This window comes from Balaenoptera borealis (assembly GCF_965194805.1).
Source record: "Balaenoptera borealis genome assembly, chromosome: 11".
Lineage (NCBI taxonomy): Eukaryota > Metazoa > Chordata > Mammalia > Artiodactyla > Balaenopteridae > Balaenoptera > Balaenoptera borealis.
In genome coordinates, this window is record NC_138868.1 from 53262879 (window position 1) to 53290247 (window position 27369).

General features: G+C 38.8%; 1 protein-coding gene and 1 long non-coding RNA gene across 5 annotated transcripts in view; one reads left to right on the forward strand and one right to left on the reverse strand.

Moving 5' to 3' along the window:
* PGM2L1 (phosphoglucomutase 2 like 1) overlaps positions 1 to 2669 on the reverse strand; it is a 90900-nt gene extending 88231 nt beyond the window's left edge. For both annotated transcript variants that reach the window (XR_014231751.1, XM_082343167.1), the window contains exon 1: positions 2243 to 2669. Coding sequence is in view for 1 of the 2 variants with exons in the window: in XM_082343167.1 (XP_082199293.1) it covers positions 2243 to 2353 (111 nt within the window). In the remaining variant the exon portion in view is untranslated. The remainder of the gene's footprint in view (positions 1 to 2242) is intronic.
* Positions 2670 to 2721: 52 nt separating this feature from the next.
* The window catches only part of LOC309606324, a 104771-nt gene continuing 80123 nt past the window's right edge, over positions 2722 to 27369 (forward strand). For all 3 annotated transcript variants that reach the window (XR_014231759.1, XR_014231760.1, XR_014231761.1), the window contains exons 1-2: positions 2722 to 2805; positions 9051 to 9141. This is a non-coding gene — a long non-coding RNA (uncharacterized lncRNA). The remainder of the gene's footprint in view (positions 2806 to 9050; positions 9142 to 27369) is intronic.

The window sequence follows — 27369 nt, forward strand, 5'->3', positions numbered from 1 at the left end:
TAAACTACTATAAAATCTGACTGCCTATAAACCATTTAATTGCCACCAATACCACCCTTGCATTATCTTTTTACATGTATATGTATTTCATAGTCTTTTTACATTTTAGTATACCCCAATATCTAGGTATAGCATGGACAATTAATAAATATTAACTCATTCAGGTAATATTTTTTAAAAAAATCAGATCAACAGACCCATTAGGAAAAGTGTAGTCAAAACTGGCACCTAAAGAGAACAAAAGATTTCACCCATGGCAATGAAAAACAAACTATTGTTGAAGGGCCAAAGGCTATGACATACATAATAGTTACTAGTAAATTAAATTGTGTTGGAATTCTACAAGTGTCTTTGAAGTTCATAAATCTTCCTTTCACTTTAGGGAGACACAAGTGCAACCACATCCATTTACTGACAGCAGATGGCTTTAAACAACAGCAATTAACTATATTAAACATATAAGGATAATTTTCATTTGTAATTTAGTTAGATATCCCTGCTGAAGATATTTATACAGTCAGTTTGTAGTATATATCATTTCACAGTATGCTAAGCCTTAGCTCTTTTATTTCTATTAGGCTTCCTCCTCCCTAATGAACTAAAAGCAGAAGAGCAATCTCTGAATCTTCACTTCTTTTGTATCCTTCCACAACAAGGAACTATATTCACAGCAGGCAATTAATAAATACTGGCAAAATGGATTTAAAGTTATTTGCATTTTGCACATCCTTATGATAATTAATGGGATACCACAGATTTTTCACACTTGATTGAAAAAATATATATATGTATATACATATGTATTTTTTATGTATATGCTCAAATCCTACAAAAAGGGTGTTAGCTCTCTAGTATCTCAGTCAGAACACTCTAGAGCCTTGCTACTCAAAGTGTGGTCCACAGCCCAGCAGCATTGGTATCACTTGGGAGCTCATTATGAGGCAGAAGCTCAGGCCCCACCCCAGGTGTCCTAAATCACAACCTGCATTTTAAGATCTCCAGGTGATCTGTAAGCACTTCAAAGTTTGAGCCGCACTGGTTTAGACTCCAGAGGAAGGATTAGACTGTCCAAGATACATATGATCAAGTAATACTAAATAACTCATAATTGCTTATTTGTTGGTCTTCCTTATCTGCTGACGGAAGGCTTTTCGAGGGCAGGAACCCTTTCTAGCTTCCTCACCACCAGCATACCCTGGACCTAAAAGGCCCTGAAGCACTACCCAGTACTCAATGGATATTTTTTGATGAATGCATGAATGACTGAACAGAGTGAAAATAAAACTTTTTAAGAAAGCTAATAATCCTTTAGGAAATTGAATAACATGATATTACCACACTAATTCTTTAATTCAGTATTATTAATTCCATTTAAAATATGTTGCCTTCTCTATTTCAACAAATGCATTTAATGCATTCGACAAAGCAAAAGCCTGGATTATCTTCCTCTGTTGGAGCCAAGGGCCTCTTACAAGTGAAATAACTGCATTTTAATTTTAGCTCTCACATATCCATCCTATATGCCTGCCCAAGATGAAATCATCGCAACAATTTGGAGGGGGTGGGGGCGGAATAGAGGAGGAATGGGTAAAGCAAAAACAATTCTGTATCAGGAGCATCACATGAAATCTGGAAAACATGATTTTTGGAACAGGATACTTCCATAAAATAACTCCCGGCCAGAGAAAGAAAGAGAACCCTTATCTTTCTCAAGAGCAAAAGGTGATATTAGAGAATACAAGGGAGCGATAAAAGACCAGCGACTACCTAGCGACGCAAGGTGGAAACACACCAGACCAGAACTAAAGAGGATAGCGGTTAGATAGCGTCCAAGGACAGAGCAAAAAACCACTTTCAGATTTGCAGAGAAGGAAGTCAATAGAGAAGAAAGGGGAAAGGCAACAGCTCTATTAAGGCTATAGCTTACGATGATGATTAATTATTATTTATTATTATTATTTTTTGGAGAAAGAGGGATGACATACACTTGAAGGGGGGGAGGATGGGAGGAAGGGAGGTTGCACTTTCGCGCACTGCAAAAGGAAGGGACTACAGGCGTTCTTTCCCAGCTCAGACGGTCCCAGGGAGGCAGCCCAGGCATAGGTGGGTGGCAACGCCCGGCTCCGCTAGCCGCTGCCGCATGGCCTGAGCCATCTCCCCCACAGTCTGCCGAGCACCGGGTGGGGACGGGAAAGGGCGTACACTGGGTAGGGGGCGGATGCCGGGCTGACCAGGTACCCACCTTATCCCAACGGAGCCACTGCCCGATGGCCGTGTCTAGCTGAGGGTCCCCGGTGTGATAGGGGGCGTGGAGTAGGTTGGAGTTCAGGTCCCCCTCTGCGTTTTCAGCCATGGCAGCCAGACTTGGGTGTGCGGGCCTGGGGGGCCGGCGAAGACACGTAGCTGGAGGGGCTTGACGTGCGCTCACCAGGATCCCAACGCCCCCTCCTCACTGAAGGGCATCGGAGACCAACCGCAGGATGTTTGTGCCAGCTCCTGCCGCAGCTTTGGGGAAGCAGGAGAGAGGGGGGACGCGGTCGCCCCGCTCCGAACTAGACCAGCTCCTGGTCTCTCTGGGCGACCAGACTGAGGCAGTCCCACCGCGAGAGAACAACAACAGTCCTAGATGTCTAGGTCGTGGCCCCGCCGCGGCCGCCGCACTCGCCACTCTAGGCCCCGCCCCCCCGCGCCGCTGGCCCCGCCCCTTCCCACCCCCGCTGACTTAAGCCTCCGAGACCCGAGGCGCGAGCCGGGAAGCGCGCTTCCGACGCCTCCCAAGCTGTGCAAGTTAGGACCCGCGGGGTGGTGAGGAATTGGGGCACAGCCCTTTTTATTTTTTAATTTGCCTTTTCCCACGTGTTTTATCCTTGTTACAACCCCCATACACTCCCACGCGTCTCATTTTCTGGATCAGCCGCTACCGCCAACACAACGCGCTCCGCCTCAGGGCTCACTTTGTGAATCCCCGTCGTGCGCGTAGGCCCCCTCCCGTTTGGTCTTGGGGCGCCCGCCGGCGGGAGGGTGCGCGAGGCTGTCCCCGCACGGCGTCACGGGAGTTGTAGTTCTTTTCTTTCCTCGAGGTGTGTGGAGACCGCCGCAAAGACTACAACTCCCAGCAGCTCGGCGCCCTGCGTTTTCCGCAAAGGAAAAAAGATCTACCTCTAGGCTGTTCCCTACAGACACGCCCTGTCCGTGTTAGGTTCGCTGCGGTTTGTGGCCCTGGGCTTCAATTAAATTAAACAAGGACTGGTACAGTAAGGGGACAGCTGATACCCGTTCAGTGCTTTACAGCTTACGAATCGCGTTCTGTCGTTTCAACCATCGTGTGACCGAGTAAATGGACGTGATCCATCCCCATTTTACACACAAAGAGGAAACTGCCTCTGAGTGAACCGACTTTTTCAAAGAGGCAGAATTCGTGATGGAACAAGGGTTCCGACCTCATTTCAGATCTCAGATGGCAGTTCTTTTTGCTCTGCTGCTACAGTGGACTAGGAGGCAGGAAGAACAAGATGACTGGGGAAAAACAAAAATCATGTTGTGAAAGAGGGAAGATGTGTCAGCATTTAACCATAACATAAGTAAGAATGAATAAGAGAGTGCAAAAATCAATGGCAGTAGGAATACAGAGGAAGAAGAAAGATTATTGAAATAGTCTTAAATTTCTCCTTATTTTGGCCTCCTCTCTTCTACAGAATGTTCACCTTTCAAGTCACACGACTTTAGGTGTGGGAGATGCTGAGAAGTGCTTACCTGTCAGACGCAGCTGCTCCTGAGTTTCTTGGTGTAGCCTTCTTACAATGGCTCCATGATTTTGATCGAGTATCTTGTAACTCTTTCTCTGGTCAGCTTTTTTGCAAGGAGAGTGTAATAATATTTACACCTTGGCTACAGTAACTTAATGAATGGCTTTAAAATGCTTTGAGGTTCACGGATAAAAGACATAATAAATTCAAAGTGTTACTTTCTTTCCTTTAAAAATGCCACTTACCATAATAAAATCCCAACTACCACGGTACAAAAGGATTGTAGCACCAATCCCTGAAAAATAACGTGCTGTGCTTGGGAATTAGAATTTTTGCTAATCAGTTGGGTGTTTCCTTCATGGAGTCAGCGGGTTGTTTTAATCACACAAGGCCTGGGAATTAACCATGAGTCCTGGAGAGAAATTCATCATTCACTATCATCACCATTATTGTCTGCAATGAACGTTAATTAAACATGCACTCTATTCTCAGCGTTATGCCAGGGGCTGAGGCTACAAGAAAGTATGCAATTGTTCATTTCAAGAAATAAAATCTGTCTGGGCAGACAGGATGTATGCAAGAAAAGATAGCCTATGATAAACAGCAAGTGCTTGTTGCAGACAACTGTTAAGAATTTAGAGTGTGAGGTAGTTGATAAGAGCAACAAGTGGCAGAAGGGACCAGCAATGAGCTTTGAAGGACAAAAAATTAATAACTAGAGAAAAAGGTAGAGGGCATTTTAAACCCATAGACCATTGGTCTCCCTAGGAGTTTGTTTAAAATATATATTCCTAGACACTGCCCAGAGATTCTGAATCAGTACAGTGGGATAGGGGATAGGGCCTAGGTACGTACATATTTAACAGATATCTATTGATTGTGACATAGGTGGCTACTCAAAGTGTGATAGGAGGACCAGTCTATTAATCCCCTGGGAGCTTATTAAGAAATATAAAATTTCAGGCCCCATCCCAATCTACTGAATCAGAATCTGAATTTTAACAAGATCCAGTGATGATTTATATACATATTAAATTTGATTAAGCAGTGGTTTTTATAAGACAATTCTATTTCAATTCTGAGAAGCACTACTAAGTCAACAGAACTTTCAAGAGATAGAACTATATAGGGCAAGTATAAAAGATGGGAGAAATACAAGTTTTAATTCAATACCAGAGTCAACCAGCCCTCAATTTTATCAGCAAGATCATGACAGACATAAACTGGTTACCAGAAATTGCCCAGCATCTCCGGCTTGTTGCTTAGGAATTGAAGGGTAACCAAGAGGACCCAGAACTCATCAAATCCAAGAATGGTATCTAAGTGTGTCCAGAAGAGGGAGTATAATAGTTTTCCTAGTCAGGGAAGCTCAGAAGCTTTAATTTCTGTTGGAATTTGACCAGGGTGTCCTGCATTTTCATTTGCTAAATCTGGCAACCCTAACTGTGGTTATGAAAGAGAATAGCTCTCTTGATCCTAATATATACCTTTTATTTATTGTTTTTAAAAATTGAATTAAGATACTCAAAGTTCTCATTCTGTCAAGGTAGCAAGAAATTAAATTTTCATCAATATCAGGGATTCTCATCTCCAACCCAGGCTTTAAACGATACTGGGGAAAGAGAGCAGATAGCTCTAGTTCATCAAGGTTTCTGCTAACATCTGTATTGTCCAGGGTCATAGTAGTCTCTGGAAGTCTGACAGCTTTCTCCTTGCATACCATTCAGGTATGGCCAGGAAACTTGGCTGAGGCTATGAACCCCAAAGCCTCTGTCTAGGCACATAGCCATCTCCTCTAAAATCCTGCCAGTTCCTTGAAATGTTGCACCAAGCAGAGCTCAGGTCTCATCACCCTCCTATTTTAAAACTTTAAAATTTGAGGAAATCTGTCATTCTATCATTTTGCTTGTGATCACTCTGAAAAGAGACGTATTTTCTCTTCTTGTTGTTCCCAAAGATGCTTGTCATAAACTCTAGTGAATGCTGTATTAAAAAAAAAAAAGGTCAGGAAAGGAAATGAGTATCTTGCAAGCAACTTTCTACTTTTAGCTCCCTTACTTAAAATATATGCTGAGGGACTTCCCTGGTCCCGTGGTTGAGACTCCATGTTCCCAGTGCAGGGGGCCTGGATTCGATCCCTGGTCAGGGAACTAGAGCCCGCATGCCACAACTAAAGATCCTGCACGCGGCAATGAAGATCCCTCGTGCAGCAACTAAGACCCGGTGTGGCCAAATAAATAAATTAATGAATTAAAAAAGAACAACAACAAAAACCCTCTGCTGAGACAAGGGATACAACAGCAACAAATAAAAAGTGGTTTTCTTTGTGTAAGGGGGAAAAGATGCAGAGCACACCTGGGATTAGGGTGAAGCAAGGTAAAAACAGCTTTATTGAGATATAATTCACATACCAAACAATTCACCCGTTTAATGTATACAATTTACTGTTTTTTTGTTATGTTCACAGGTATGTACAAGCATCACCACAGTCAATTTTAGAACATTTTCATCACCTCAAAAAGAAATCTTATGCCCTTTAGCTATCAGACCCCTGTCGCCCTATCTCCCACTGCCAGGCCTAAGCAATCACTAATCTACTTTCTATCTCTATAGATTTCCCTGTTCTGAACATTTCATATAAATAGAATCAAATAATATGGGGTCTTTTGTGACTAACTTCTTTCACTTAGCATAGTGTTTTCAAAGTTCATTCATGTTGTAGATGTATCAGTCTTTCATTCCTTTCTGTAGTTGAATAATATTCCAATATGTAGGTTTACAACATTTTGTTGATCTGTTTAGTCCATTGGTGGACATTTGGGTTGTTTCTGCCTTTGGCTATTATGAATAATGCTGCTATAAACATTCACGTACAGTTTTGTGTAGAATATGTTTTCGTTTCCCTTAGGTATATACCTAAGAGTGGATTTCCTGGATCATGTGGTAACTTCTATGTTTAATCATTTGAGAAACAGCCAGACTATTTTCCACAGCAGCTGCACCATTTACATTCACACCAGCAGTGTATCCAGGTTCCAATTTCTCCACAGATTTTCCAACACTTGTTTTTATCTCACTGTTTGATTCTAGCCATTTTAGTGAGTGTGAAGTGGTATCTCATTGTGGTTTTGATTTGCATTTCCCTAAAGACTAATAATGTTGAGAATCTTTTCATGTACTTATTGGTCATTTGTATATCTTCTTGGGAGAAATGTCTATTCAGATCCTTTGCCCATTTAAAAAAATGTTTTTAAATTGTTGAGTTGTAAGATTTATTTATATTTCTGGACATAAGCCCTGAAACAATTCAGATATATGATTTACAAATATACCCCTTCATTCTGTGGATTGTCTTTTCATATTCTTTTTTTTTTTTTTTAAGTATCTCTATTTCTCTGTTTTTTTGTTTTTTGGTTTTTTTTGGCCATGTGGGCTGTGGGATCTTAGTTCCCTGACCAGGGATTGAACCTGGGCCTTAGGCAGTGAGAGTGCGGAATCCTAACCACTGAACTGCCAGGGAATTCCCCATATTCTTTTCAGTGTCTTTTGAAGAACAAACGTATTTTGTTTTGAGGAAGTCTGGTTTATTTTTGTTGTTGTTGCTCATAATTTTGGTGTCATATCTAAGCATCCTTTGCCAAATCTTAGGTTATAGAGATTTTCCATTTATTTTCTTTTTTTTTAAATTTATATATTTTATTTATTTATTTTTTTGGCTGTATTGGGTCTCCGTTGCTGCGCGCGGGCTTTCTCTAGTTGCGGCGAGAGGGGGCTACTCTTCGTTGCAGTGCGCGGGCTTCTCATTGCGATGGCTTCTCTCGTTGTGGAGCACGGGCTCTAGGCACATGAGCTTCAGTAGTTGTGGCACGCGGGCTCAGTGGTTGTGGCTCATGGGCTCTAGACCACAGTCTCAGTAGTTGTGGCACACGGGCTTAGTTGCTCTGCGGCATGTGGGATCTTCCCGGACCAGGGCTTGAACCCGTGTCCCCTGCATTGGCAGGCGGATTCTTAACCACTGCTCCACCAGGGAAGCCCTCCCTTTATTTTCTTCTAAGAGTTTTTATAGTTCTAGCTCTTACATTTAGGTCTTTGATACCTTTCGAGTTAATTTTTATATATGGTGTTAGGAAGGGATCTAACCTCATTCTTCTGCATATGGCTATTCAATTGTCCCAGGACCATTTGTTCTATTCTTTCCTTATTGGATGGTTTTGGCATTCTTGTTGAAAATTAGTTGACTATAGACATATGGATTTATTTCTGGACTCTCAGTTCTAGTCCATTGATCTGTATGTCTATCCTTGTGCTAGTACCACATTGTCTAGATTACTATTACTTTTTTTTTTGGCCACACAATGCGGCATGTGGGATCTTAGTTCCCCGACCAGGGATCGAACCCGCACCCCCTGCATTGGAAGCTTGGAGTTTTAATCACTGGACCACCAGGGAAGTCCCTAGATTACTGTTACTTTGTAGTAAGATTTGAAATCAGGAGGGATAAATTAGGAGGTTGGGATTAACACATACACACTACTATATATAAAATAGATAATCAACAAGGACCTACTGTATAGCACAGGGAACTCTACTCAATATTCTGTAATAACTTACATGGGAAAAGAATCTGAAAAAGAATAGATACATGTATATGTATAGCTGAATCAATTTGCTGTACACCTGAAACTAACACAACATTGTAAAAAAAAAGATTTGAAATCAGGAAGTATGACCCCCACTTTGTTCTTCTTTCTCAAGACTATTTTGACTATTCTAGGTCCCTTACAATTCCATATAAATTTTACAAGGATTTTGTCAATTTCTACAAAGAAGCCAGCTGGAATTGGGATTGGGATTGCATTGAATCTGTAGATCAGACTGGGGAGTATCCTTGTCTTAACAAGGTTAAGTCTTCTGAGCCATGAGCATGTGGTATTTTTCCAATTATAGATCTTCTCTAATATCTTTCAACAGTGTTTTGTGGCTTTCAGAGTATAATTTTTGCACTTCTTTCATTAAATTTATTCCTAAATACTTTATTCTTTTGGATGCAATTGTAAATGGAATTGTTTTCTTAATTTCATTTTTCAGTAGTTCATGCAAGTGTATAGAAATACAATTGGTTTTTGTATATTTATTGTATCTTGAAAACTTGCTGAACTTTTTATTAGTTCTAATCATTTTTTAGTGAATTTCCTAGGATTTTCCATATACACTAGCATGTCATCTGTGAATAGATAATTTTGCTTCTTCCTTTCCAATCTGAATGACTTTTATTTCTTTTTCTTGCCTATTTGCCCTGGCTAGAACCTCCAGTACAAGGCTGAATAGAAGTGGCAAGAGCAGACATCCTTTTCTCGTTCCTGACCTTAGGGGGAAAACATTCAGCCTTTCATCGGTAAGTATAATGTTAACTCTGGAGTTTTATTGTATGGATATTTTTTATCATATTGGCGAAGTTCCCTTCTGTTTCTAGTTTGTTGAGTGTTTTTATCATGAAAGAGTGTTGGATTTTGTCAAACACTCTTCTGTATCTATTGAGATGTTCATGTAAGTTTTGGTTTTTTATTATATTGATATGAAGTATTACATTAATTGATTTTGGGAAGTTGGACCAAACTTGCATCCTGCTTGGTCATGGTATATCATTGTTTTTATATGTTGCTGCATTTGGTTTGCTAGTATTTGTTGAGGATTCATTTGACCATATTCATAACAGATATTGGTCTATAGTTTTCTTGTGATGTGTTTTTCTGGTTTTGGTATCAGAGTAATACTGGCATAGTAAAATGAGGTGAGAAGTGTTCTGTCCTCTTCTAATTTTTGGAAGAGTTTGTGAAGAATTGGCATTAATTCTTTAAACTTTTAGTAGAATTCAGTGGTGAAGCCATCTGGGTCTGGAGTTTGTGGGTAGTTTTCTAATTATTGACTCAATCTCTCCACTTGTTATAGGTCTATTCATTTATCTATTTCTTCTTGAGTCTATTTCAGTAGTTTGTGTCATTGTAGGAATTTGTCCATTTTACCAAGGTTATCTAATTTGTAGGCATAAAAGTGTTTATAGTACTCTTTTATAATCCTGTTTTTTATTTTCTGTAAGGTCAGTGATAATGTCCCTTCTTTCATTTCTGATTCTAGTACTTAGAGTCTGTTTCCCCACCCCCCCACCCCCCTGCCGCCCCGCCCCGGTCAGTCTAACTAAAGGTTTGTCAATTTTGTTGCTGTTTTCAAAGAACTAACTTTTAGTTTCGTTGATTTTCTCTATTGCTTTTCTATTCATTATTTCATTAATTTCCACTCTAATCTTTATTATTTTTCTTTTTCTAATTTCCTAATTTTCTTTTCATCAGAATGCAGTCTTCTAAATTGGGTGGGTCTTGGGTTTTGTGTATGTGCATGTATTCCAATAAAACTTTATTTACAAAAACAGGTGGCAGACCAGATTTGGCCTCTGAGCCACCATTTGCCCATTCCTGATCCAGAGTAATGGATCCCAACCCTGGATGCATAGCATTTTAAGGAACCGACTCCTGGGTCTTACTCCTAAGATTCTAATTCAACTGATCTGGGTTGGAGCATGGTAATTAGTGGTTTTTTGCTTGCTTGTTTTTTGTTTTAAGCTCTCCCAGATGTTTCCAATGTGTAGCCAAGGCCAAGAGCCACCTTTTCAGAGCAGGGATTTGACCTTTGGGATGTGCGTGTGTGTGTGTGTGTGTGTGTGTGTGTTTGGCTTGAAACAACAGAAATTTATTATCTTAGAGTTTGAAAGCCAGAAGTCCAAATTGAAGTGTCAGTAAGGCGATGCTCTCTCTGAAGGCTCTAGGGGAGAATGCTTCCTTGCCACTTTCAGCTTCTGGTGGCTCTAAGTGTTCCTTAGCTTATGGCTGCATTACTCCAACCTCTGCACCTGTCTTCACATGGCCTTCTCCTCCTCCAGCTCAGGAACAGCCAAATGGAAGAGATACATAGGCCAAAGTATGGGGAGATGGGGTGGCGTGGAGCTTCCATTCCCTCCCAGGGTGTGCCACCATCACCATCCTAGTACCTGGATGTGTTCACCAACACCTTTGGGGTTTTAACTTCAGTTACTGTATTTTTTATTTCTAGAATTCTTTTAGATTCTTTTGCAACTTTATTATAGCACTTTTTATGGTTTCTATTCTCTATAGAGATCTTCAAACTTGTCTTTTCCTTATCTATAATCAGCATAGTTGTTCAATATCTGAAATCTTTGTGGATCTGTTTCTCTTGTCTATTGTTTTTGCTAGTTCTTGCTCATAGACTCTAGTTTCTTTGTGAGCCTTGTGTTTGTGTTGGACATTATATTTGACCAATTATTTGTGAGAATAAATTTAGACTTGCAAGGAAAATACTTTTATCTAGAAAGGATTTGCATTTGTTTCTGCTAAGTTCCTTGGAGTTCAGCTACTTTAAGGCTTATAATTCTCTGGTGCTCTTTTGACCCTACATAGGGTGTAATTCTGTATAAGATATTTCTCTCCTAGTTTATCCTCACTCTGGGTGTAAAGTTCCAACATATTGTGAGAAGTTTCTTCTATGAGACTCTCAATCTTTTGCAGACCCTGGGCTTTACTTTCTGCCTTTCTTGCCCGAAAGGGTTTTTAATTTAAGGTACAAAATTTTAGGGATTGACAAATGCTTTCAGGGAAAAAACCACATTTCCAGTTACCTCTCTGGGATGACCTTTTCCCTTCACTTTTGGCCTAGTAATTTCTTGTTGGCTTGTCACGCTTCTTCCGTGATTTAAAAGAAGGTGAAAAACTATTAATTGAGCTTTGTTATTTAGTTATAGCAGGAAGATTAATTTTTAAAAAACCCCTAGTCTGCCATTTTAAGAAATATTATATTATTTTGATAATCATCTTTTGGCTGTAAAATATTACATCAAGTTGATCTACCATGTTATTTTTTTAAATGAATCTCATTTTGTATGACTCTTAGCTTATCTCCATTTTTCTTTAATAAATAACAATAACAATGAACATTTTTGTGCATAAAGCTGTTTTTGCCTTCTGCATTATTCCATACATCTAACTTCTTGGGAGTACAATTACTGGGCAATATACTATAAATGTTTAGGACATTTGATTTCCAAAGGGTTGATCTAATTTTTTATGAATTGAATTGCATGATCTTAATCTATTTAATTCTGTCATGGTGATATTAATATCTTTTAAAACCAGGTCAGGTAAACAAGTCCTGGCCACCTGTGGAAATAGTTCTCAGGCAAAAGATGACCTTTATGAGTTTTCTTTTAAAATATTAACTTTTTTTACAAAAATTATTTAAGTTCAACTTAATGCAGCAAATACTTGCATGTCTGTAGTGTGCAGGCACCCTTCTAGGTGGTGCAGATTCAGTGGTAAACCAGATAGATCCTCGTCCATGCCCTTATGAAATCCAAGGTAGGGAGCACAGACAAATAACACATCATTGAAATGCACTGTGGTAAGTGCTTTGATGACTGTAGTTCAGAATACTGAGGGAGTGCAGAAGAGAGGCACTTAACCCAGACTGAAAGGGCCATGGAAGGTATCCTAGGGGAAGGAATAGCTATGCATAGTAAGTCTTGAAATCAGGTAGCCTAAATTCTCCAACTTTGTCCTTATTTTTCAATGTTCATTGAATTTTCCTTTGCATTTCCATGTAAATTTTAGAATAAGCTTGTGAATTTCTACCAAGAAAAAAAAAAGCCTACTGAGATTGTGATTGGAATTGTGTTAAATCTCTACATCAATTTGGGGATAACTGACATTTTAACAATATTGAGTTTTCCAATCCATGAAAATGGTGTATCTCTTTATTTTTAAGAGTTTCTTTAATTTCTCTCAGCAATGTTATATAGTTTTCAGTGTAGAAGCCTTATAAGTCTTAAATATATTCCTAAATATTTTATTCTCTAAGCAAGTATAAATGGTTTCATTTTATAGCATAGCTTAGAACTGAAGAATAAATAGGAGCTAGGGAAAGGGGATATGACATTTTAGGCAAAATTAACAAAGTAAGAAGAATATTTGGATGTTGAAAGCTCAAAATGACAAATATCAAGCCTCTTTTATCATACTGACATGGAAGAAATATCTCTGAAGTAAGTAACAAGCACAACAAAGAAGACGTATTCTTTTTGAATTACAGGGTCTGCAGCTATATACCTAATAATAATATCTAATAATGCTATTAAGTGGAAATTATTATCTAACAATAGAAAAATAATATCTAATAGTTGAGGAGTTAGTTTAAACTCTTTTGGAGAAGGAATAATTTGGAGAACTTATACTTTCTGCTTTCAAGACTTACTATAAAGCTATAGCAACCAAAAGAGTGTGTGGTACCAGCATTCTTAGGGACAAATAGATCAATGGAACTGACTCAAGAGACCAGAAACAGACTCAGAGTCACTTGATTTTCAACAAAAGCATCAAAACAAGCAAATGAGAAAAAAAGTTTCTTCAAAATATTATGTTGAAACAACTAAATATCCATCTGGAAAAAAAAAAAAAAGTCAACCTCGACCCCTAGCTCACACCAAATTAATTTTAGATAGATTATAGACCTAAACAAAAAGCTACAGCTATAAAGCTTCTAGAAGAAAACAAAGTAGAATATCTTTGCAACTTGGGAATAGGAAAAGGTTTCTTAGGATAGAGAAAGCATTAATCAGAAAAAGATAAAATTGATAAATTAGTTGTCATCAAAATGAAAACATCTGCTTATCAAAAGACAGCCTTAAGAAAATAATTAGGTAAGCTACAGACTGGGAGAAAATGTTCTCAAAATATGTATCTGATAAAGAACTGATATCGAGACTATATAGAGAACTCTTAAAATAGAATAATAAAAAGAAGGGGAAAAACCATGTCTTTTGATTACAGTGGACAAAAACAACCTTAATATAGTTTAAGTAGAAAATATTTTTTGCACAACAGTGTGAAAGTACATAATGCCACTGAACTGTATACCTAAATATGGTTAAAGAAGTAAATTTTATGTTATTTATATTTTACCACAATGAAAAAAAATGGAACTTATCGGCTTATGTACCTGAGAAAGGCAGGAGTGGAGCTAGTTTCGAGCACCCCTGGATCCTGACACGAAGACTCTGTCTCCATCTTTCAGCTTTACCCTCTGCCCCCTGACCCGTACCCCAGGCTCTCCTACTTAACGCTTCAGAAGAAGACAGTTATGGCTACACACAGCTTCTGGCAAATGTCATCCCAGCTAGCAACCCCAAAAGGAAAGAGGATTTATCTCTCTGCTTCAGTAGATATAAGTTTCAGGAAATAATTGGCCCAGCTTGTGTTCTGTGCCCACCACCGCTATGGCCATGGGGTAATATGATTGATCACTCCAGAAGAATCACATAAAATGGATAATGAAGGAGGAACAGTTCCTCAAAGTAAGGGCAGTGTTCTGTTACTGGAAGAAGGGGAAAGGGAAACCTAAACAGAACAACAAAAAAAAGCCTTCAAATTGATTCATTTTCTCTTCCTTATTTTAAATAAGTTCTTTACCATCTGTCAGTCACCTTTCTCAATTCTTTCTGAAATATCCTAATTTTCATTTATTTATTCAGCAATGTTATATCGTGCACCTCTATTGTGCCATGCACTCTTCTAGGCATTGGAGAGAGAGTGTGGTGAACAAGTCAAAGTCCCTGTACTCCTGTGACATGAATGACTTCCTCTGTTATAAGCAAGTATTTGCCAGCTTCACATCGTGGCATATCCGAAGACCAACAGGAAAGAAATTTTTTTTTCCTCCTGAAAGAAGAATGTTAACATTTTGAAAGGTCAAAAATAACCTTCCACTTTTAGTGATGTCGTAGTATTCTTTACCTAGAGCCACTTAATGTGTCATTCTAAGCTTCAAAAATTATGAAGTATCATATTTATTTCAGTTCTAAACCTTTATTTCCCCTGTTTATGTTCATTTCATTTTCTGCATACCCAATAGCTCATTTTGAAATAATATGTTGTTTTCTATTTTATAGAAAGTGTGCTGTGGATGCTATAAAGTGCATGTAGATGATTATAAAATGTATGGTAACTTGTTTTCCTATAAATATATATTTTTGGTGTTCTGTTTATTCAGTGAAAGAACTGGTAACCAGTAGTCAATTTTCTATACCTAACTTTGTTTCATTTCCTGATGAAATCCAAGATCTACCTTATATTGTGATATGCAGACAGTATGGTATATTGTAGACAAAGGGAAATTGAATTAGTTGTAGTCAGCTCTGGACTCTGGAAGAGAAGCTATGATTTTATGATGATGTGATGTCCTCAGCCTGAAATATCCTAGAAATTTCTAGGATTAGAAGAAAATGACACATTCTGGACTCAGAGCAACAGAGGGGAAAAAAAAACCCACATTGTTTGGTAAAGGGAAGACTAAAAGATATTATTTTCTGTGGAGCTCATTGTTATAAAAAATTCTATATGCGTCACAAGTTGGAACGAGTTAAATATCACATATGATATTTAATTTTTCTGCCCACTCTTTAGTTAGGAATATCAGTGAGGAGTGAAATGGCCAAAAGTATGTATCAGTTATGATTGCATTCAGCTACCTGTGATGAAAACCACACTACAGTGACTTAACCAAAGAGAGGTGTATTTTTATTTTCCAAATAAGAAGCACCTAGGAAGGAAATCCAAGTTCAGTAAGTCAAAGACATCATCAGTGACCAGCCTCCTTTTTTCTCCTTCTCTATCATCCGTAACATGTGGCTCACATTTTCATGGTCAAATGATGACTATTGACTTCCAGTTTCTGGTCTGGCATGTAAGGAGCTTGGAAGTCACCACTGTATCCTAACAACAAGTAAAAAGTTGAACAAATTGAAAAAAGATAAACAACTCTTCTTGGATCCATCAGAGAAGTGAAGTCACAGTGCAAACTGCTGCCCGAAGACACAGGCCTATAAAAAGAATCACAAACTTGCTGGAGCAGAAACCCACAAGCAGAAACCTTCTCAGGAACCAGTGCAATGGTTGGAAAACCTAAACTGTAATTGATGAATTGCTGGAGAGAGGCTTACTGTGGACAAGTTTGAGAGCCAAAAACTTCAGGGGGACCCAGTTATATGGGGGGGCGGGGTCCTACACTTTTGTCAGTTTCACCTCCAGGCGCTTGACCAGGTTCTCACAGTGAATATTGGAGAAAAACCCCTTGTGCTTCTGGCAGGGCAAGGGGGAAAGTAGCCATTTTGATTATGCCAGAGCATCTCTTCTTCTTAACAAGGTCTGCCCTCAGGAGAAACTATTTAACCAGAGTCTAATCTGCTGGGCTTTTATCAGAGCCTAACTGACCTGGGGAAAGGGAAGTACCCAACTCCAGCCTACTCTAGCCATCCTGTCCCACCTAAGGGTTGGGGGAGGACTAAGAAGTACTTGTCATGTTCAAACTCCAGAGGCACAGGCACATTAAAAGACTGATACCTAATCTTAGGACTACAGACACTTCCTCTCCCCCCACACCTTACCACCGCAAATGACCTTAGTTTGGTGATAACTTTTTAGATACAACACCAAAGGCACAATCCATGAAGGAAAGAATTGGTAAGGTGGACTTCATGAAAATTAAAAATTTCTACTCTGTGAAAGACACTGTTAAGAGAATAAAAAGACAACACACAGACTGGGAGAAAATATTTGCAAAAGACATACTGATAAAGGACTGTTATCCAAAATATACAACACTTTCTTAAAACTCAACAATAGGAAAATGAACAACCCGTTTTAAAAAATGGACCAAAGACCTTAAAAGATACCTCACCAAAGAAGATACATAAGCATATGAAAAGGTGCTCCACATAATATGTCATCATGAAAATGCAAATTAAAATACAATGAGATACTACTACATGCATAGCAGAGTGGCCAAAATTCAGAACATTGACAATACCAAATGCTGACAAGGATGTGGAGCAACAGGAACTCTCATTGCTGGTAGGAATGCAAAATAGTACAGCTGCTTTGGAAGATAGTTTGGCAGTTTCTATTTTTTAATTAATTAATTAATTAATTTTTGGCTGTGTTGGGTCTTCGTTGCTGTGTGCGGGCTTTCTCTAGTTGCAGTGAGCGTGGGCTACTCTTCGTTGTGGTGTGTGGGCTTCTCATTGTCTTGGCTTCTCTTGTTGTGGAACACGGGCTCTAGGCGTGCAAGCTTCAGTAGTAGTTGTGGCACGTGGGCTCAGTAGTTGTGGCTTGCAGGCTCTAGAGCTCAGGCTCAGTAGTTGTGGCGCACAGGCTTAGTTGCTCCACGGCACGTGGAATCTTACCGGGGCCAGGGCTCGAACCCGTGTCCCTTGCATTGGCAGGCAGATTCGTAACCACTGCGCCACCAGGGAAGCCCCTAGTTTGGCAGTTTCTTATGAAACTAAACATATGCTTAAAAAAAAAAAAATGCTTACCATCAAATCCAGCAATCGTGCTCCTTGGTATTTACCCAAAGGAGGTGAAAACTAATGCCCACACAAACACCTGCACATGGATGTTTATAGCAGCTTTATTCATAATTGCCAAACCTTGGAAGCAACCAAGATGTCCTTCAGTAGGTGAATGGATACAAACACTGTGGTACATCCAGACCATGTAGTACAGTTGTCCCATGATATCCACAGGGGATTGGTTCCAGGACTCACCACAGTTACTAAAATCCACAGATGCTTGAGCCCCATAGTTGGCCCTCTGTATCTGTGGTTCCACATCCCAGATTTAACCATGGATCATATAGTACTGTGTGTATTTTCTGGAAAAAAATCCATGTATAAATGTACCCTCACATTTCAAATCTGTGTTGTCCAATGGTCAACTCTATTATTCACTGCTAAAAAATGAGCTATCAAGTCATGAAAAGACATGGAAACTTAATTGCATATTACTAAGTAAAAGAAGCCAGTCTGAAAAGAAGCCAGTCTGAAAAGCCAGTATGATTCCAACTGTATGACATTCTGGAAAAGGCAAAACTATGGAGACAGTAAAAAGACTATTGTTTGCTAGGAGTTAGTAGGGAGAGAAGAATGAGAGCACAAAGAGTTTATAGTGCAGTGAAACTATTGCATAAGATACTGTAACCATGGATACATGTCATTATACGTTTGTCCAAACTCATAGAACGTACAACACCAAGAGTGAAAGGTAATGTAAACTATGGACTTTGGGTGATTAAGTTCATCAGTTGTAACAAATTACTACTCTGGTGGGGGATGTTGATAGTAAGAGAGGCCGGCTATGCATGTGTGGAGGCAGGGGTATTTGGGGAATCTCCATACCTTCCACTGAATTTTACTGTGAACCTAAAATTGCTCTTAAAAAAAAAAAGGCTATTTTTAAAAGATCACTAAACCACCTTATCATTGTATCTGAATTCTAGATAAGAAGAAGAGTGAAAGGTGAAGGGCTAAAGGTATATGTCAGCGAAGTTTGCCCACCCATCGTTTTTTAATATAGGAAAAGCAGTTGCTTTCCCATAAGCTCCTTTCAGTAGACTTTCCCTTACATCTCACTGGCTAGAAGTATGTTATACAGCCACTCCTAGGAAATCAAATTTCTGATGGTAAGGAAAAAGAAAAATGAGATTCAGTAGGTATTTAGCAGTGCTGCCACAAGTGGCAAATAGAGGAAAGAAGGTATGGCTCAAGATCTGGGTACATCTTCACCTCTTTAGAAACTATAACATGTTTCCTGGAAAGTTGATGAGCATATCAGCATCATTTATACAACATCTAGATCAATGCCTAGCATGGTTCTGTGGCAAACACAGCAGCTGATTTCAGAGTCCAGTAATGGGAGCCCCGGTCAGTTACCTTCGCTACAGTTGGAAGTCTGGAGGTGCATTCTCTAGGCTGCCACAGCATTCAAAACACCACAATATATGGCATTCTTTGCTATCTTCATTGCTGGCTTTTAATAGCCCATTATTTAAATGCATATTCTTTGGGGTTCTTTTTGAAGCCCTTTTCTTAATTTTCACATTTTTCCTGGATGATTTTTTGTGTGTGTTCCTGTGGCTTCAATCATGAATTAATTTATCATGTTTCTCAACTCAGTAACACCAGCCTTTGTCTCTCTTCTGGCCTCCAAACCCCATCAAATATTTCCACTTGCATATCTCACAGACAAGTATTAAGTATTCTGATTCCATTATTTTAATACTATTTTAACACCACTATTTCAACCATGAGGACATTTTGAGAGTAAAGAATCTCATCAGAATTAGGTCAGTATTGATGAATTTTCATTAAGAAACTATGTTATGGGGTAAATTCTACCACACTGGTTTAATGCCATGATAAATTTTATATTTTATACTATTTCTTCCCAGTTTTCCTCTCTTATTTTTATTTTTCCTAAAATTGTTATTTTACAACAAAGATTTGATTCATTGATCAGTTTTCATCCATATCAAATGTTTCCATAACCTCTGCCTTTTTGAATTTTCTTTTGTGGCCATTATTTCCACAAAATCTAATTTTTCTGGAGTAGATATTTTAAATGTATTTTTTGAGAAACAAATAAATTATAAGGAAAAATAGAGAGAGGGAAAACTAGATTAAAACAGACTTAAGAAACATGGGAATCAAATTTAATCTGCACACCTTGTTTGATCTTGATTTGAACAAATTGACCATCAAAATTATGAAGCAGCTTGGGAAGTTTGAATATTGACAGGTATTTAATGATAATAATGAGTTATTATTCATTTTAGGTATGATAATGCTATTTTAGTTATATATTTATAAGTCTTTATATCTTGGAGATAACTTGCTAATCTTAGAGGTATTTCCTGATGAAATAATATGAGGTCTCCAGATTTGCTTCAAAATATTCTAGAAGTGGGGAGAGTAGGTGGGAGTATAGATGAAACAGAATTGACCTTGAGTTGACAGTTGTTGAAGCTAAGTGATAGGTACATGGGACTTCATTATACTAGTTTCTATTCTTTTGAATTATCTTGAAATTTTCCACAATTAAAAATGGGAATAGATAAATCCTTTGAAAATTTGATTCTCTGAAAACCACAAATTTTACTGTATGTAATTTTAGCCATTGTCAGTTTTATTCTGGTGTTAATTATTTGTTTTAACATCTTTACTGGAGTATAATTGCTTTACAATGGTGTGTTAGTTTCTGCTTTATAACAAAGTGAATCAGCTCTACATATACCTATATCCCCATATCTACTCCCTCTTGTGTCTCCCTCCCAATTATTTCTAATACTAATGGTTATTACAAATTGGATAGAATTTGATAGTGTGTGTTCATTTCTTAGCTATCCATGAGAAACTTGTGAGAAATTTTGTTAGAATGTTTCAGCTGCAAGTAACAACAAACCTTAACTCAACTGGTTATGACCTTCGGGGAATGTACTGTTTCCCATAACTAGAAGTTCTACATTGGGATCATGGCAGGGTTTATTCATTCAATGGCTCAGAACTCTGCCATCTTCAGTGTGTCACCCCTGTCCTCATAGTTGTAAGGGACTGCTTCATTTCCAGTCATCACATCTGGATCCAATAATGTCTAAGAGCAGAAAAGGACTGTGTATCTCTTTTTATTAGCCTGAGAAACCGTTTCCAGAGGTCCTTGGCAGCTTTCTACGCATATCTAATTGCCCAAATTAGATACATGCCTAATCAGTCCCTGGCAAGGAGAATGAGACCACATGACTGCTTTAGATGAGCCATCATTCCCTCCTGGAGTATGCAGGAGCTGAAGAGCCTTGGGCAGGAAGGTGGAATCTACTCAAAAGTGGAAGTCTGCCAGCATGAGAAAAGGAAGAAGTGGCTCCAACAATATCTGCTAAAGACAGGAAAAGTAACAGCAAGGAGAGAGAGACAGAGACAGAGACACCAAAAGAGACAGCAAGACACAGAGAGGCCACACTATCCTAAGCTCTTGAATGCACAGTAGCATCAAAATTTCCCGGGGAGGGCATCAACACATCATACATCTTCCACAGGGACCTCAAGAGAGAGAGACAAGTTAATGCAGAGATTAGCAGGTGCTCAATTCTTATTTTTTAGTGTATGGACTTTTACATTAGAGGAAATAATAATTGACCTCATGAAATACTTTTTCAAATATTTGGCATAAGTTCTGTCCCAAGGGCAGTCCTTTCTCCCTATGATATGTAGTCATGGAATACTTGGAGAAATTGTTTCTATGTTTGATCTTAATCAAAGCAAAGTAAGCAAGGATGGAGTGCTGTGAACTACCTGCTTTTACTTAAAGCATTCTTTATCTTCAAGAGATGGAATATTATTTGTCTGGAGTGGAATTTCATTAATTTCATTGGTGAGTCCCATTTGAAGTGTTTTTTCATGAGGTCCTTAAAAACCTGAAGCAATTAAAGCAAGTTGCCTTAAAGGTTGGCAACATGCCTCTTTAAAATAGGTTGAACCAGTCCCCTCCACCTCCTTTCTTTAACTAATCAAGTTAAACAGTAAAAACTAACCACACAGACTGTAGTTTATTTATTACATGCATTCAAGATGAAAAGAAATGAAGTGGTCTTAGCAAGTCACCTGGGAATAGCTCAAATTTTGTATCTAGCCTTGCTACATTATTCTTTCTTTGCACCTATCTTTTGGTTACTATGACAACTGGAGAGCTCAGAGGGAAGAAAGATTGTTTTGACTGTTGGACTGAGTGGGAGGAAGAGTTGGGATGGGTGTAGAAACATGGATTTAGATCAGGGAATAATAAGAGCTGGGGGCTACGTGGATGTGACTCTGCTGAGCATTTTATGTTATTTTATAGGGCAGACAGGCATGATGCTGAGTAATATTACAATGCAGAGTACTTGAGTAAGACATAGAAAACCTAGAGGCCAGTGGGGCAGAAAAGTTTCGTGTAGCCACAGTGTCCCCTGCTGTCTCCTGCCACAGATTTTGTGCCTTAATCCACCCGAGAGTATGAGTGCCTGATCCACCCGGTCCATCAGCCAGGCAACGAACACAAAGAAAATATATCCATTTAGTAGCTAAGTAAAAATCCTTTCCCCCAACTCCACTCCCTATTATCAAGATACCTTGAGTAGAAGAATACAACCAGCTTGATGCTATCTTGCTGAGGTGCCCTCAGGGGAAGGGACTTGGTGCCAGAGCAGCAGCAGTGGGCCTTGACAGGTTCCTCTCCAAAGTGCGGAAACTAGCAAGTCCCCAACTCATGGAGCAGCCAAGGTGTGTTGGGGAACATTGTCCCCTTCGGCGACCCTGGGAATAGGTACCGGCGACGGACAAGCTGAGACTAACTTAGAAGAGGGCTGTTGTTCCCAAGTTGGACCTGACCAAGTTGGACCTGGCCTAATTTGGTACACATTGGTAAAGGCTGGTCCTCACACAGGATGCCATTCTTGGCAGTGCATTCTGTCCATTTCGGCCATGGGCACAACCACCTCTTGGGCTTCAGCGGCCATGGGGACAGTTTCAGAATTGATTCTGGTTTCTACCCATCACAGATGCAGAATCCCTCCCTCATGTTTTATTTTAAAATTTTTTATATTTAAAAAATATTTTTTTACTTACTACTTTTTATTTGTTACAATACTGATTCCAAGTAGGGGTAGAGCAAGTACTTGTTCCCCAAAATAAGAATTGGAATATTTTACTGCTTAAAACCGATGATGAGTCATTTGACCCTCAGGAACTCTTCCATAGTGAATCACTGACTTGAATTATATCACATCTTTATTCTAAAGTCTGCCTTTTGTGTTACTTCCTCTATTTCCCTGACCTCCTGTTGGTGAAGAGGGAGTTTGGTGGTGTGTAACCTTTGAAAAGTGCATTCATTAAGGCTCCCAGTACCATGTCATTTGAGCATTACAATCCTGGCTTTTTATTATGTTTTTTTTCCATTTGTTCTCAGTTTTTACTCCTGAATGTTCTGCAGTCTCTCTTTACTGCATGTTGAATTACAAGTATACACAAAAAAATGGCTTTTATGACATGCTAAGGCAAGGATGTTGTGTTTTATGACATGCTAAAGACTGAATAGGCTCTACTTCAAAAGACTTTTAGTTAATTAAAGTTAGGGTGGTGAAGAGCCTAAAAAGTAACTCTTTGACCCAATACTAGGTTAATTTAGCTATTAATTAAATATATTTTCATTGTGTTTATAGCCTTACCTATTAATACTTTTGTTTGCAAATAGACAAACAAAAATGCATGTGCTGAAAAGATGTTAGCATCACTAATTACTAGAGAAATGCATATTGAAACTTCAGTGAGGTATCACCTCACACTGGTCAGAATGGTCATCATCAAGAAGTATATAAATAAATGCTGGAGAGGGTGTGTAGAAAAGGGAACCCTCCTACACTGTTGATGGGAATGTAAATTGGTAAAGCCACTATGGAGAACAGTATGGATGTTCCTTAAAAAACTGAAAATAGAGTTACCGTATGGTCCAGCAATCCCACTCCTGGGCATATATCTGGAAAAGATGAAAACTCTGATTTGAAAAGATACATGCACCTCAATGTTCATAGCAGCCTATTTACAATAGCCAAGACATGGAAGCAACCTAAATGTCCATTGACAGATGAATGGATAAAGAAGATGTGGTATATGTATGTATATATACCTTTACTGTATTTTACTTACTGCCTTTACTGTATTTAATTACTTCTTTTATCTACACTATGACCTACTAAAAATGATGTCATATTTGCTGACACAGTACTGATGATTCACATTTATTACACAGTTAATATGAGGTGTATTTTGCATCTAGGAGCAGCAACCTGGTCATCTGTTCTCCTGCCCCCTCTCTGCAAGCCATCTGCTTTCTCTCATAACAGCTCTACTGCTTACCTATTCCACATGCTGCCTCTGACAAAAATTCATTTATTCATTTACCCAACATCTGATATGTCCATGGCACAATTGTACACATTGCAGGGAATGTAAAAAATAACAGTATATTATATACTGTTTTATAATTTTTAAAAATATTTTTTTACAGTGTGGGGTGGGTGGGAAGTAGTCAGGAAGGCAGTAGGATTCATTAGATATGAACCCTGAAGTAGATACGTGGGATATTGCCAGACAGTTGAGAGAGAAGAGAGTCATATATAGAGATGTAAAAATAGGTAAAGTTTACCCCTGTCTCTCCCATCTTGTTCCTCTCTTCCCCCAAAACTTGCTCCCAGCCTGCCTGTCCATTCCTTCCCAAAATGAATGTGAGCTTCATGAGGGCAGGGGTTTTTATCTATTTTATTCACTGCTGCATATTTAGTACAAGAAATGTCTGGCACATGTAGATGCTAAGTATTGTGAGTTGTTGAATGAATAAACATATGAATGAAATGATAATTACCTGTAAGGTTTAGGGTTTCTGGCCTTCAAGATGTCAGTTCACTTTTCTCTCCTTAAACCTTGGCCAATACAATTTATTATCAAACTTTTAAAAAGTCTTTTATTTTAATTTATATCTTTAAAATTATGAATGAGATTGCACATCATATTATATATATATTGCAGACATTTTTTAAAAAATTTTATTTATTTATTTATTTATGGCTGTGTTGGGTCTTCGTTTCTGTGCGAGGGCTTTCTCTAGTTGTGGCAAGTGGGGGCCACTCTTCATCGCGGTGCGCGGGCCTCTCACTATCGCGGCCTCTCTTATTGTGGAGCACAGGCTCCAGACGCGCAGGCTCAGCAATTGTGGCTCACGGGCCTAGTCGCTCCTTGGCATGTGGAATCTTCCCAGACCAGGGCTCGAACCCGTGTCTCCTGCATTGGCAGGCAAATTCTCAACCACTGCACCACCAGGGAAGCCCCAGACATTTTTTAGCTTATTGTTATTAACTTCTGTTTGTCTTTTCCTGTTTTTATATTGGTTGTCTCTTATTGCAAGAGCTCTTTTTATATATCAAGAAAATCAATTTTCTGTTTGTCATATGTCTTGCAAACATTTTTTCCAGCTTGTCATTTATCTTTTGACTTTGTTTATTGTATTATTTACTGTGTGTTATTTTTAATTTTGATGTAGTCATCTATGTAAAGATTTTACTTCATGTTTTTGGAGTTTCTCCTTGATTATTTAAGAAAAATTATCTCATATTGAGACTTCCCTGGTGGTGCAGTGGTTAAGAATCCGCCTGCCAATGCAGGGGACACAGGTTCGAGCCCTGGTCCAGGAAGATCCCACATGCCACGGAGCAACTAAGCCCATGAGCCACAACTACTGAGCCTGTGCTCTAGAGCCCGTGAGCCACAACTACTGAGCCCGTGTGCCACAACTACTGAAGCCCACGTGCCTAAAGCCGGTGCTCCACAACAAGAGAAGCTACTGCAATCAGAAGCCCGCACACCACAATGAAGACCCAACACAGCCAAAAATAAATAAATTAATTAATTTAAAAAAAAAAAAAAAGAAAAATTATGTCATACTTTCTCCTCGCAATTCAGTTATTTTGCTTTTTTTTTTTCTACTTATATATATCTTTGATCTATTTAGGACAATTTTTATTAAATAATCCATCTTTTTTGGTCACTGATTTGAAATATCTATAGAAAACATATATTTCTATATTTTGGATCCATAACTGATCTCTCTTTTCCATTCCATTGATCTTTTTTTTCCATTCATGTGTCTGTACCAACATGCTTGGAATACTGTATCTTTATAATATGCCATTTGTGTGTGTGTGTGTGTGTGTGTGTGTGTAGTTCTGTGCAATTTTATCCCATATGTATAGTTGTGTAACCATCACCACATTCAAGATACAGAACTGTTCATGACTACAAAGAAACTCCCTAGTGCTACCCATTAATATTCCTATCCCCACCTTGTCATGCTTCTGGCAACCACTTTGTTCTCCATGTCTATAATTTTGTCATTTCGAGAATGTTATTAAATGGAGTCATGCAGTAAATAGCCTTTTGAAATTAACTTTTATCACTAAGCACAATGCCCTTGATATCCATCCAGGTTATTGTGTTTACCACTAGTTTTTCCCCCTTTTTTTGCTGAGTAGTATTCCAGTGTGTGGACATACCAGATTTTATTTAACCATTCACCACTTTTTTTTTTTTTTTGGCCGCGTTTGGTCTCTGTTGCTGCACACAGGCTTTCTCTAGTTGTGGTGAGTGGGGGCTACTCTTCGTTGTGGCAAGTGGGCTTCTCATTGTGGTGGCTTCTTCTCTTGTTGAGGAGCATGGGCTCTAGGCATGTGGGCTTCAGTAGTTGTGGCACATGGGCTCAGTAGTTATGGCTCACGGGCTCTAGAGCACAGGCTCAGTAGTTGTGGCGCATGGGCTTAGTTGCTCCATGGCATGTGGGATCCTCCCGGACTGGGCTCGAGCCCGTGTCCCCTGCATTGGCAGGCAGACTCCCAACCACTGTACCACCAGGTAAGTCCCCACCACTCACCACTTTACTTGGTGTTATTTGGGTTGGAAGTTTAGTTTATTTTCAGGTTTTCTTTATTACAAACAAAGCTGTTATGAACATTATTCTTGGTGAAGAGAGTGTTGGATTAAACATGATCCCCGGTATGTCATCACTGGTCCAGTGCAGAGCCCTATTATTCATTTATTTATTTTCATTTATTTATCTGTACTGTTTAGTTGCCTGAGGAAGAAGCCTGTTTTATGTTTATTTTTCAAGACTTAAATTTTTCTTTTTTTTTCTTTTTTGGTTGTATTCATCCGTGAATCTACCACCTAAGCTAACAACAAATAACTTACATCTTCCTGTGTTCTCCATTCCTATCCCATCCCCTTTCTTCCCTCTGAGACACCCACCCTCTTGAATTTTGTTTCTATCACTACTTTAGGGGAAGGAGTGTTTTATCACATACATTGTTTGTTTTACTTATTTTTTATTCTTATAAAAAGATTTTATGTTATCTTCTAGGATTTTCTGTGTTACTAAAATTTTGTTGTCACTTTATTTTCATTCCTGATTAATACTCCACTGTGAGAACATAACTAGAAAACTTAGGTTGTTTTCAGTTTTGCTGTTATGAGCAAAGGTCCTACTTCTAACCATTAAGCTATAATTTAGTAATAGTAATACATTGTTTTAACAGTAATAAAAATAATGCTCTAATCTAGTAGTACTACTACTAAGTAATGTGATTGCCATCATAACACTGTTACATTGATCTGAGTTGCTTTATGATAACCCTAGCCTTGTATTTAATGTCATAAATTAAACAGATCAGTGGAAAACCAAGTAGGATCTAAATACTCTGCCCACTCATGGTGATACTTATGTTTTATAATAAACCTCTCCCCAATATACTCTTTATAGAGTATTTCTTGGGAGTAAGGGATTACTTATATGTTGACATTCAGATGACATGAAAAAGAAATGCTCTCATTCTGCAGAGGCTGCTATCCTTAGCGTACTGGATGTCTTCCATATGCCCCTCTAAATCTATCCTCCACCCTTCTACAGCCCACTCTGCCTCAGGCGGTTGACCTGTATGGAGTTCATCCACAGGCTTCCCTCTTGTCTGCTTCCAATCTGTTAGGCCAATGGAGAACACCAGCAGATAACTAGAGGAAGGAGGAGATTTAGGTTGGGACGCAATCTGACTTATCCTTTGGCACAAATGCTGTCAGATGACCCTCTTCACACAGCTTTTT